The 13,549-nt window shown below is 33.2% G+C and overlaps 2 protein-coding genes across 2 annotated transcripts in view; one reads left to right on the plus strand and one right to left on the minus strand.

Moving 5' to 3' along the window:
• LOC101492705 (succinate dehydrogenase [ubiquinone] iron-sulfur subunit 2, mitochondrial-like) overlaps positions 1-1,046 on the plus strand; it is a 3,341-nt gene extending 2,295 nt beyond the window's left edge. The window contains exon 2 of the mRNA XM_004488880.4: positions 685-1,046. Coding sequence (XP_004488937.1) covers positions 685-856 — 172 coding nt within the window. The 3' untranslated portion in view covers positions 857-1,046. The remainder of the gene's footprint in view (positions 1-684) is intronic.
• A 1,911-nt stretch (positions 1,047-2,957) lies between these two features.
• Positions 2,958-6,656, minus strand: LOC101493039 (uncharacterized). Its single transcript, XM_004488881.4, has 4 exons — positions 5,860-6,656; positions 4,417-4,591; positions 3,590-3,867; positions 2,958-3,356 (listed from the first exon to the last, which is right to left on the minus strand). The coding sequence occupies exons 1-4, from the start codon at positions 6,259-6,261 to the stop codon at positions 3,249-3,251; spliced, it is 963 nt and encodes a 320-aa protein (XP_004488938.1). The 5' UTR covers positions 6,262-6,656; the 3' UTR covers positions 2,958-3,248.
• Between the last annotated feature and the right edge of the window lie 6,893 nt (positions 6,657-13,549).

Below are 13,549 nucleotides of genomic sequence, written 5' to 3' on the forward strand. Positions count from 1 at the left end.
TAATTTTAAGGTTGTTGGTTATGGAGTTTTTGTTGTAAAGGAATTGATTTGGGGGGATGAGGAAAATTGAGTAATCCCATCCATAGTTGTAGTTTTAAATGCTCTGTGAATCACAACAGGGTATTATTATTATATTATATACTCAAGAGTGTTCATGTGTTACCTTGGTCAATTAACATCATTCTGGATACAACTGTCCTTTTCCTTGTAACTTTTCACAAGAATATATAGAACATGCAATACCATGACATTCTTAGTGTTAAGTGTTCCCATATTGGCCAAGTGTGTGACAAAAATATTTCTTATAAAGATTTGTAAAATCTTGGGACCCTTTTGCTAATTTGGGGTTGAGTTAGTTTCACCCCATTCTTAATTCTGATATGATATAAGAGCCCTATACTATTCCGACGGAGGAAAAGTTGGGGTTGTGGCTACGTTAAGATCCTGCATAAAATATTCCTTAAGAAGACTTGGTTAACTCTCCTCCCTTGAGTAAGCTTTTGGGATTTAGACCTAGTTCTTTTCAATTCTAATATTTAGGAAGTTAGCATAGCTCTTAAAATCAACTAAGCACATTTATGCAGCATTTATTTGAATTATTTCTTTAGATCTCTCCCTTCATATTTACATTCACTTCTTTGGTATAATTGGTTATCGTACATGTAACATGTCTGAATTCTGCAGGTGGATAAGTGACAGCCGTGACGAGTACACTAAGGAGAGATTGGAAGCTGTAAATGATGAATTCAAGCTCTACCGCTGCCACACCATATTGAACTGTGCCCGTGCCTGTCCAAAGGGGTTGAACCCTGGAAAGCAAATTGCACATATCAAGTCGCTTCAGCCAAAAGCTTAAAATTCGATCATTAGAAGTGTTGTGTTTCTTTTTTATCATTTACAAACATTCTTGTACTTCAAACGTGGGGACTTTTTAGCTATATTCATAATAAAACCTCAGGCCCCTGATGTAAACTTGGCTTTAAATTTTATATGGTCTTTTTGTTTTTGAAATAAATGTTGATATCCAACAGAGTTCATCTCATAAATTATGGTTTTCAAAATGTATCCAACTTGAAATTGGAAAACATGCTTGCTTCGGCAAATGACAGTTTCAATGTTGAAACAACAATGCAACTTGGAAAATACTTGTATAGTCACAATACATTTAGGATTGAAGGAAGTTGGAATCTACATAATCATGCAACTTAACCCTGCAGTATCTTGCATGAAGTTGGAATATACATAATCATTATGACATTGCGTTTTGATTGAATGTTTTATTTATTTGGAAATGAATTTATTAATGTGCTGAGATATCATCGAATGACAGCCTGAATGATTGATGTTCATGTAGGCTGCCCGCTGAGGATATTTAATTTATATAAAAAAAATGAAATAATTTTTCTGATCAATTGCTACAGGCTACCTTTTTCATATTAGTGGTTTAGAGGCATTTTTGTTTAAGATTTGTGCTTTCTGATCTCAAAACAGATCTTGCTATCTGTCTTCTTGGCTTCTAGATTAATCTGATGCATGTTAGGAGTGTGTTAGTTGAGTGTATATTTTGCTAACCATGGCTGTTCTATTGAAACCAAAAATACTTAAAGAAAGAGTCTAGACCAAAATAATATTGAACATGAAGTGCTTGCTCATAGAGTTGATATGAAGGGCTTCAATATAAATAAATTAGGCAATAAAATAACCAATATAATTTTATCAGGTGTTTTCCCAATAAACACAACTTCAGTATGACCCTTACATCTAATCGTAGCGTGCATAAAATTATGGACATGTGAAAGAGATTTAATGTTTTACATAGGAAAAATGAAGATATGTTAAGCTCTCCTAGTTCTCAAAGTTCAATAGTGGAGAACCATATATATAACCATTGAGCTAATCTTATACCAAAGATATCACCATGAAGTTGTTGGCACTGGTTTGGTTTGTTGTTTTCATCATTTCGTTTGAACATGTTCAAGGTAGCACCCGCCTTTCAATGCTTAGGATTCCTCATGGCATGCAATCATCTCAATATGTGACTATAACAGGTAGTGCTGTCAAAACAATGTAAGATTTTCCATTTATTTAGTTTGTCATCCACATTCATTCATACTACTGTTCATTGGTCCCAATTATAAGAAAACAAATTGAAATTTTTGGGTCTCAATTATAAAAATAAAAAATGTTGTGACTTGTAAGATGTATTTATTTTTTAAATGAATTTTTTAATTTCTTTTAGTGTTTGTCTTTTGTATATTAGTGGGTGTATTTTTTATGTCTCACTTTTCTATAAGAGTATATTTGTAAAAATATTCAAAAAATATTCAAAATGTGATTGTAATAAATGAGTTCATTGGTTTTGATAATTTTTTTGTTTTTCTTCTTATAACTAGGACAAAAATTATATTTTTGATAATAAATATTAGTTAGTTATATTTTTACAGGATGCAACAATGACTGCGATACTGCATGTTGTAACTGTGACATCACAAAACTGCCACCACTTTGTGTTCTATGCTGTCAAGAAGATCCTTGAGATGCACAGGACTAGTTCAGGCAATTGCATTCATTTAAACTTGTATATTGAAGTGAAATTGTAGTTGAAATACTAATGATAAGTTTTATATTTTGATATTATATGGTATTTTAGATAAAAGACTAATATAAAATCACAAATCATCAAAATATTTTAACTAATAAATAAATATCACAAGACTTTATTAAATGTTCCAAAAAAAAGAACTATTAAAAATTTCACAAACACATTCAACCTGATTTTCTCGTATCAACTTTTTAAGAAATTTCCAATGCTTCAAAATTGATTCGAATTTCGAACTATTCACAACAAATATTTTTCCATTTCTAAAAACGCTGATCTTTTTATATTGATCAAATGTTTTTATATACTTAATTGTTGTGGTAAATCTGTGTTGGAAGAAAGTTCAAAACACAAAGTATAACGATTACAAAATACAGTTAGAAGTATTCAAAGTGTGCAACACAAATTCGTGTTACAAGATACAACATATCTACCATTTGATATGTCTATGTTTTTCCTCGAATAAGGCTTCAATAAAGCCTGGTTTATATTATTGTTATAACTTATAACTCAATGACAAAACAGTTACAAGAACAAAACTCATCTACAAAACAAGACCCATGAATAGAATGTTCTGGATATGACATGGACCATATCATGCTGATAGCTATAACTTGGGATGGTTAACAACAAAATCAAAATGTTAAAACTAAATATTTCTTGACAAACCAAGAAATACAACTGGTGATGAAATCTGTACCCTAAGATCAGCGACGTCGACATCATGTCCACCTTCAACAAGGCCCCACCTGTCCACCTAGAAAAGAGAATAAAGACATTTTCATCACTCAGGTCATGTTCACATTCATGTCAGATAAAATGAAAAGACAAATGTACACTCCCTCCGAATGAAATATATTCAGAAAAGAGTATTTGAAAGTAAGACGTTATACATCAATTTTTCAAATACCCTTTTTTGCTTATATTTCATTCTGAATAGAATATGAATTAGGTTATAGATTTTAGAACATAGCCATACAACAAAAGTACCTGTAAATCTTCTTCAAGTCTAATAAGCTCAATTGCTTCCTCAATTTGCAATTTCCCATGCACCAATGCAATGGCAATAGTTAATGAGTGTGCTGATGCTGCAATAGCATCAATTGCGGCCAATTCACAGTCATCTGTTTTCTTTAGAAGTTTCTCTATAGCCATCACAAGACCATCTTCCTGTTTTCCACCAAAAAAGCTTGAATACACAACAGGCTTAAATCCAAATTCTGACTCCAACCAGCGTAGCAGAGGATCCATTTTCTCAACTTGGCGATCTGCAAGGATAGAACTTCATATTAAAATTCCATACACCTTTCTCAAAATCAATAAAATATTACTTATCCTAAAAGTATTGGTCAACAAGAATATTGCAGTAAAAATAATTTTATCACTCAAGACTGGTAAAGCAAAAATATCCTCTCAATAAGAGCTTCAACAAATGAGGTAAACATGAAGACAGCTTGCAAAAAACATAATCACAACAACTGCACGTCTGCACCATGGCCAGAGCTCTAGAATTTAAATAGTTTCCATTGCCACTGGTCCACAGTATAGTTTATGCATCCAAAACCATCAATATTACTTTCGTAAATGCATTTATGTAAAAAATTTAAATCAGTAAGCCATCCTAAAATTGATCAGTTAAACAGGTATATAAAAAAGAGCATTAAGAAAATGCTTTTTATAGTAAATTTTAAATGATGACTCAAACAATACAAGTTCAATATACGCAGGCATGTATTACTATTTATGTCAAGCAATCATGATGTTATTAACTGAGATCAGACATCTGTAAGGAAATATCAATGAAACTAACACCATACCATGGACTACGCTTGTCAGATCATTGTCATCAGGAGCACGGCAAAATACTAAATCTTGATTAAACTTCTTCATCAAATTCTCAATAATTTTGGGCCTTGTCACAGGAACTCTTTCCAAAGCAGTGCAAGCAAGTCTCATAAAAGGCATTGTGAAGGGTCTTATGCCATCTATTTGCTACAATAATAAATCAAATTGATTACACATTCAACCCTAAATGATACTTCTAAGCATCCATAACCATATTAAAAATAATATGAAGCTTCAAATGAAGACCATTTAAATATTTAGAATGACAGTTAAGGGGCATATATTATCATATCAAAAGGGAAGCTGGTACAAGCTATTGCCCCACGAACTGCATGTTTGTTTGTACGCAAGGTGAGAGTTCATAAAAACAATTTTCGTTATTTCAAACAATATTATAGTATGTTAATATGTTTCGATGATAATTAATTTTGCTTACAATCCTCATTTTGGCAAGACGTAATAAAAAAATATATTTTGTCAAGGTTTTAAGAAAATGGTTGGCAAGAGACACTATTTGCAGCTGCACCTCTCATGTCTGATAATTTTTTTCTGCAGTATAAAATCCTTGACTTTTTTGTTAAGCTCATAAATTCACACTAAATTTCATGTCAAACTTCAGTCAGAAAAGCAACAGAAAGCAGCGGCTAAACTACACCATGTTTTGCCCAAACTTTGTTTTGCATTCACAGTTAAACATCCTAACTCATTTACACTCAACCCACATCAGTTTCTACAAAATAAATGCATTCAAAAACGCATTCAAAATCAATGTAGCATCACACTTCTGATTGAAAGTATGCCGAGTGTCCGACATCTACACAACACCGACGCTTGTAGTTCTATTCAATTTCTTCTAGTCTCTTAAATTTATAGTGTCATCTTCATGCCACTGTCGTGTATGATGTCTGAGCTTAATAGTTGAAAGAGTGAATAGGAAAATTTATCCTCGAAATTGTAAACGTGATCAAACTAGTCTATAAATTTTGTGAATTTGCAAATATATCTCTAAAATTATAAAGTGTCAGTTAAAATAGTCTCTGTAAACTTTTACCTTAGACAATATGATGCCATGCTAATTGAATATGTAATTACTCTACTTTGAACTCAATCAATGTCATCTCACTAAAGATGAATTTGACTAAGAAATATTGTCATCTCAGAGCAAATTTGCCGGTTATTGTAATAGTGCATGGAATTAGTAAATTAAAGACCTAAATTTCATAAGCAAATTAGTCCAGATTGCAATGAAATCGACATATTCAATTAGCATACCACAGCATTGTCTCCAAGGATAAAAGTTTCAATTTGTAAAATTCAAAAACTAATTTGATTGACCCTTACAATTTGAGTATCAATTTGCCTAATCATTCTAGTTGAAATTACAACAAAATGCACAAAGAACAATAAGTTCATACTTGATATTCCCATTCAGCAGCAATGGCCTTAGCAAGAGAGAGAGTCGGAAGCTTAAGTGGCCTCTTAGCAGGTGTCTTGAGAGTTCTATAATCAAGCATCACCGTCCAACCATTGCCATCGTCTGCTTCTCTCGTTTTCACTTCTTTGTAGAACCTCTTCCCAACAATAGATCCAGTCATGAACGACATCGGCATCGTCACCGACGACGACTGTTTCCTCCTCGCCGCCGGTGCTTTCATGTACACGTTATCTCCCTCCGACGAAAACGTGAAGGACGATGATTGTTCCTCTTCAGCGGTGGCCACGGAGCCCAAACGCCGGACGATCCGGTGGACTGACAACGTGGCCAGAAAATTAGGGTTAATTGATTGAATGGAATTTCTTATTAATGAGTGAGCCATTTTGTTTGTTTATTTTTTCCTCTTGTGGAGAAAAAAAACAGTAATGTTTCTTCTGTTTTGCCGTCTCACCTTTCGCGACCTCGCCTCACCTTGCCGCCACACCCTCAAACCAAATAAAACGAGATCGAAAACTTCACCTCAGCTGTCCCTATCGCCGTTTCCGTCGACGTCACCGTTGCAGATTTCGAGTGTGCGAGAGACGCAAGAGTAAGAGGCAGACCAGGATGAGAGAACACGGCGAGAGTGAGAGAGACGATTATAAGCGAGAAAAACGGCCGTCGCGAGCCTGAGAAAACGGCGGTGAGAATAAGGCAGCGAGAGAGGACAACGTTTTTATTTTCATTTTCTTTTTCTGTTTTTCTTTTTATTTTTTTATATTTTTATTTTTTAAAATGTTAATAAAAAATGCCATGTGGGTTAGTGTCAATGGGGTGTAACTATTGAGTGCGTCCGTTAAGATAATATAAGAGAGATAAAGATATAAGAGAGAGAAATATTCATAATAAATAATTAATTATCAAAAGAAATAATATTTTAAAATCGTTAAATTAATCCTTACTACTAAAATTTATTTAATAATATTAGTCTTTTGAGGAATGAATTATTATAAATTTGTTCGATCTAAATTCAATTATAAAGAAAGTAGAAGTTGGTTTAATTGAATCGAAATCTTGTATCTCGATAAAGAATACTGATTTTATTAGGATAATTCGCCTTCAAAAGAGATATAATTGCAGTTTTGGTCCTTCTATTTTAGCTGAATCGCGAAAGTAGTCCCCCCATTTTGTTTCTCGCCAGTTTTGGTCCCCCATACAGAATTTTGGTCCAAAACTTGATGAAATTGTATTTATTTAAGTCACACCATGCCTCAAGATCTCATTTATATACCCGAAATCTTTGATCATAAATGGTGTAGTACGACTTTAAAAAATGAACTTTCATCAAGTTTTGGACCAAAATTCAGATTGGAGGACCAAAACTGAGGAGAAACAAAATGGGGGGACTACTTTTGCGATTCAGCTAAAATAGAGAGACCAAAGTTGCAATTAAGCCTATAATATAAATAAAGAAAAATTTGATCTAGACTCATTAGTTACCATCGACAATTTCAATTATGAAAATCTTTTCCATATTAAAATAATCGTATTTGATTTCTTGCGTTTTATTTTGTAACAATTATTTCACTACCTTAAAAGAACAATATAATATTTAGATTTTTAAAATTTGATTATTAAAAAGTTTATTAGTAAAACAGATTATTAAAATAGAATATTTACAAGATTAAAGAAAAAAGTAGATTAATAGAATCTTATTATTTATTAATACAATATTTTTAGTTATATTAATTTAGGGTCAAAGTTGTAGTATGAAAGTGGTAGAATTGACAAATCTATGTGTCAAAGAAGGAACTAGACACATTTCTCTTTTTTTCTCTTTCACAGGTACACTTAACGAACAAAAACCTTCATTTTATTTCACCACTAACTACACTTTCTTTTCCACCAACAAACCTCATTTTCTCTCTAAACATTTTGAAACACAACCAACACTAGTTACTAGTTACTAGTTACTAGTTACTGTTCATCATCTTATCCTTTTTTTCATTTTTCCATTCCCTTATAAATTTCTTCAACGACAACATTCTCTAAAGTACTCTAATTCCCTTAGAACTCTTTGCATGTCCATTTCATCCTTTCAAAATCCAATAATCGTCCAAAGTATCACTGAAGAAGGATACATAGTAGATTTAAGAGTAACAAATTTGAACCAACACATAAAGAGCAATAGAGCTAGGGATTGGGAAAAGCAGGCAGATTCCACAACTCAACTCGAATTAAAGAGATCTCTTCTTGGCAAACTGTGAGTTCTTTTCTAGAGCTGATTTCACATTTTGTATGTGCTTTTTTGGGTTCAATTTATGTTTTATTTTATTGATTTGAAATGATTTTATGAGTATTTCAACCTAGAACAGAAGGTTGCTTTGGACGTCTCGGTAAAAAAGTTTTGGAGGTTCGTTGATGCAAACTTAGATGGCGAGGTATCAAGCATTGTGTTGGGTCTCCCTATCAAAATCACTCAGCAATCCCTTGGTGCCATCACCAGGTGCCCTAATGAAGGCGTGCTGCTTGAAAATGGGTATGAGTTAAGGGTTGACTCATTCAGAATCAACAAAGAACTGTTCGAAATCCCCAAAGTGAACTCCAAGTTTTTGCCCCTTAAACCCAAGTACAAAGTTCTGTTCAAAATTATGATTGGGTGCGTGGTGCCCAAATGTGGGTCGGTGGGCCATGTTAGCAAAGACCATGAGGGTTTAATGTGGAACATCTCTCAAAAGATCAGGACAAACCTTCCCCACATCATCCTAAAACACATGAGGTCATGTGTCATCAACTCCAGGACAGGAAATATTAAGTTTATCACATACCCTAGACTAATAACTGTAGTACTCATGCGTACTTCTCTTATTCAGTCTCTAGAGAAAGTTGGAGGATTCGTTCAAGAAGAACACTTGCTCTCATCATCTCTCCCATATTCAACATCTTCGACCTCTTCAAGATGAGACTCCCATGAATTGTGTTTGACCTAGTGGTGACACTAGAAGGTCAACAGGTCAAGCAAGTAGCTCTCATGCCTCCCCCTCTGAGTTTGATGACTCATTTGCTCCCATATTTGCATACGACAACAAGGAAGTTGTTCAAGAATATATGTGGATTGTTATGGCAAATATATGATCCTCGTTTGTCTCCCTCAACCTCAGGCTGCACAAGTGTTTGAGAAGAAATGAAAAAAGTTTTCCAAACTCTAAGGATTGAAGATGATGAGGAAGAAGCACCAAACACCGATGAAGACATGGCAACCCTACTTCACATGAAGAAATATAAGGTACATTCAAATTATGAGCAACCTATTCCTATCCTCCATTATGAACTTGAGCCAGCCCCTTCCATACGATCTCCCCAACAAACCAACATAGTTAGCCCTCCCTTTAACTTTGCACCTGTTACACCTACTACCTCTAACTCTAACACCTCACATGAAATGATTGAGGCTACCCTAGTTGAACATTTTGCCTCCCTTTGCTACAAAACCCATCATTTCCCTTTCTAGCCAAACACTCCAACTCAAACACATATCTCTTCCACCCCTGTACCTGAACCCACCTCACCAAACCTTGTGAATTCCCCTCCCCAAGAAGTTGAAGCAGTAGCTCAAGTCTAGGTCGACTTAGTCTCTAATTCATCATCAAATGACTCTCTGCACCTCGCTCCACACCTTTCCCCTCTAAACCACCAACATGCATCATCCTTCTTGATCTCATTCCCCCTCACATAGCTTCGCACACCTCAAAACATTCCTTACTACCAAAATTACCTCCACCCGAAATAGAAATGCTCAAAATTTATATCCTAATGATGTTTCCAATTAGTGGAACAAAGTCTTCTCCTTTCTCACAAACTAGATTCAGGATAATAAGGATCATGGACTGCAGATTGAGTGATTGCTTCTTTAGCACCATTGCACCTTCTTTTGCTCATCCCACATGATGAGAAACGCATTCTCGATTCTTCTTTTACTGTTGATTTAGGGTTTGCAAACTCTACTTCTGGAAGTCCCTATGCAACTCTATATGGCCTCATGTTTGTTCTTTGTTATTTTTTCAAGACTAGGGTGTTTATGGAACATATTACCAAAAATCAGGAGGATATCCAGAATACCCTTAGTTTAATTCTCACTAGGCTCACGAATCCTAATCCTTAGTTGCATGTTTTCTCTGTATTTTGTTGTAATATTTTTTCTTTCTATATTTTATCTTTCTTTCCTCTTTTTTTATTTGATGACAAAAGGGAATAATTATTTTTTTGAGAATTTTTTAAGCAATGCATTTTGGTCTTTTCTGAACTTCAGTTACTAACTCATATTAAAATACCATGTTAGAATATCTTTTATCTCATGAATTAAACATGCATATTCTAAGGGGAACCTTTGCTGTAATACTTATATACTTTATTAAAATTAAAACCTGTTCAGAAAAATAGAAGTTTGTCATCATAAAAAAAGGGGAGATTGTTAGAATCAAGTTGGTTTGAAGAACCATGACCTTTACTTGTTTTGATGATAACAAAATCAGTCTGTGGGAATAAGTTAAAGCGCTAATGTTTTGTTTAAGTGTGCAATTCTCAGATCAAGTGAATTTTATAGGATCTTATGTTATATCCTCTGAAGATTGGACTAAGACAAAGAAATAGCAAGACTTCGCTTCACTCCGCTTTTCGAAGTCTGGTGAGAGTGCTTTGACAAGCACCTCTAGTGATGCAAACAACTTTCTATTTCAGTTGACTCCAATAATGCAAGAAATTCTTTGTTCTAGTGACTCTAGAAATACATGATATGCTCTATTTTGGTTGCCTCTGATGAATGTAGCTATATTATGTTCGCTTGCCTCTAATAAGCTTGACAAACAAGTGATTGCCTGATTCTCATAATTACATCATCAATATCAATTATTTGATCGTCTAACTCTGATTTATGATGAAAGAAGCCAATGCTCTAATGAAAGTCAACATTTTGAAGAAGACAAAGCCTTTGCACATCCTCTTATGAACATCCTAAATTTGCTACTTGTCTAAAGGTCTATGAAGATGCTTTGATCATCATATCCTATGTTTCCCCGTTTTCATAAAAAGCTACACTAAATCAATTACACGGATCCATTTTGGAAATTATTCTATAGCAAATCAATCTCAAAAGATTTGATATGAAACTTCATGATTTATGTTAAATTTCTTGCAATCAGAACAACAACCTGAAACCCTAAATGATCTTTATAAAATGATATGAATTCCTCACTTAAAAAAATATGAAAAACACAAGATATAAGCATATACAACTAGGGGTGGGAATAGGCCAGGCTAGGCCAAGCTTTGAAAGTCCTGAGCCTGGCTTACGATTAATTTTTTAGGCCTAAGTCTGGCCTACGACCTATAATAGGCTTTTTTTTCGGCCTGGTCTGACCTTTTTAAAAGTCTGGCCTGTCCTTTTTATAAGTCTGACCTGGCCTGAAAGCCTATTTAAAAGCCGTATTCACATTAAAACATTTAAATATTCTACTCATACCACACGATGCTCTCCACATACCAATATCAATGTACATATCTATATATATTAAACAAAAATATTTTTTCTAACAAAATAATTTTAAAAAAATCTGAAACAAACATCCTTTAAACCCTAAAAAATAATTTTTGATTTCAAAAAATAATTTTTTTTTTTTTTTTTTTTTCTGAAACAAACGCACCCATTATTACCTCTCAAACAAATATGGAACGACTACTGAGTGATTGACTAATTGAATGACTACCGAATATAGAACAACTACCAAATATGGAACGACTACCGAATATGGAATGACTACTGAGTGATTTCCTAATTGATAGAATTTAAAATAGGAAATATTATTATTAATATAATAATAAAAAATAACATTAATAAATAATAAAATATATATAGGCCGGTCTGTCAGACCTAATAGGTTTTTTTATAAGTATGAGTCTGACCTATTTAAATAAATAGGCTTTAAAAATAGCTTGAGCCTAACCTTTTTATTAAATAGGTCAGGCCACACCAGACCATAAGTAGGTCATGCCATAGGCCCCCGACGGACGGCCTAGCCTATTCGCATCCCTATATACAACCTATTGTGCACTCATGCTCTTAATCACTCGTTTTACCTAGGTGCTGAGATAAGTTTTTGAGAGAACAAATTCATAAACACTCTCTTGTGAGAGGTTTTTAAGAAAACCTAAACCTATTCTCTTGTAACCTAGCCCAGTAGCGGTTGCCTTCCTCAATAACTTAACTGTATTAAGCTAGAAAGTTGAGAAGACTTTAGCATAATTAGTTTGACTAGTAGGTGTTCAGTGAAAGTATAATTATGCGGTGAACTAGTGGATTCAATGGTTCAGGTTGAAAGGATTGGATGTAGCTACCGTATTGGTGGTGAACTAGGATAAATCGTCTGTTTTATTCAATTTTGTTTTTGTTCATCTATCCGATTTTCCTTACTATAACTTAGTCACATTAAAAAGATTTTAAAAAGAAACACTATTCAAACCCCTAAATATATTTTAAAGAAAACAAACATTAATGATTAAGAGATTTTGATACACATTTCTATTAAATAGGTGCTTTTGAGTGATTCTTTTAAGACAAAAACTAATAAAAAGAATCAAAACATAAATCACGATTCACCAGACAAAACTAATTTTCTATGTACTGAAAGTTCAGAATAATCATACATATATGAGAAGATTCAAGAAGCTAATTAATTCAAATGTATGAAAAAGAAAGATAGATTGGTATTCCTTGGCTTTTGAAAATGAATCAAAGCCTTGGCACCAAGTACTCATGGGGATAAATTTTTTTTTTTATATTCTTGTTGATAAAAATGGGTTTTTGTGTTGTTGTACAAGAAATGAATCTTGTAGATCCTTTCAAAAAGATGTTGATTGAAACAAGAAAGTCATGGCAAATTTTTGGTAGAAAAAGGTTTGGAAAACTTCTAGCGTATGAAGACTTTATTTTTAAAGTTTGTGACTTTGTGATTTTAAATTGGTTTAAATTAGTAAGTGTTTCGTTTTGATTAAAAAAAAAGTCTTTAACTATGAGTACCCTAATATAATAAGTAAGTATTAAGTTGGTTTGAGAAAAAGTAAACCTTAAGGTGGTTTTGAGGTGTAAATCGATTATGGTACTTAGTATTAGAGTCTAGGATTTTATTTTAACTTTGTAAAATTTACTTAGTTAAATGTTAAGAGTAGTAGAAGAGTTTGAGACCTTGTTAATTTAAAGAATGTGGGTTTGAAGTAGCTTAAGCTTTTCCTTTTTTAAGGAAGTGTTATGACGTAGTTCTTTTTAATTTTCTAAACTAACACGTAGTTGTTATAAATGTGTTTACTTGATGTATGATTGTTTGTACATGACAAGAATTGTGTGTAATTGATATGTGATCTTTTGTACATAAGATGAATTATGTGTACATATTGTTTGAAAATTTGTACATGATTTATATGTAATTATATTATCGATGTTAAATGTTAAGAGTATTCTCTGGAAAAAAGTGGTGGTAACATTATTGATGCTTAACAAAAAAAGTTTTAAAAGACGAGTCTTTTAAGAATCATGTTAACATAATAATTTCTTTGTGCAAGAGTGAGATTATGCTCATGCATTTTATAGATAAGTGATGACTGCGATGAGACATGTAGTGTTGTCATGTGATTTTTTTATC

Source organism: Cicer arietinum, chromosome 3, assembly GCF_000331145.2.
Source record: "Cicer arietinum cultivar CDC Frontier isolate Library 1 chromosome 3, Cicar.CDCFrontier_v2.0, whole genome shotgun sequence".
NCBI classification, from domain to species: Eukaryota; Viridiplantae; Streptophyta; class Magnoliopsida; order Fabales; family Fabaceae; genus Cicer; species Cicer arietinum.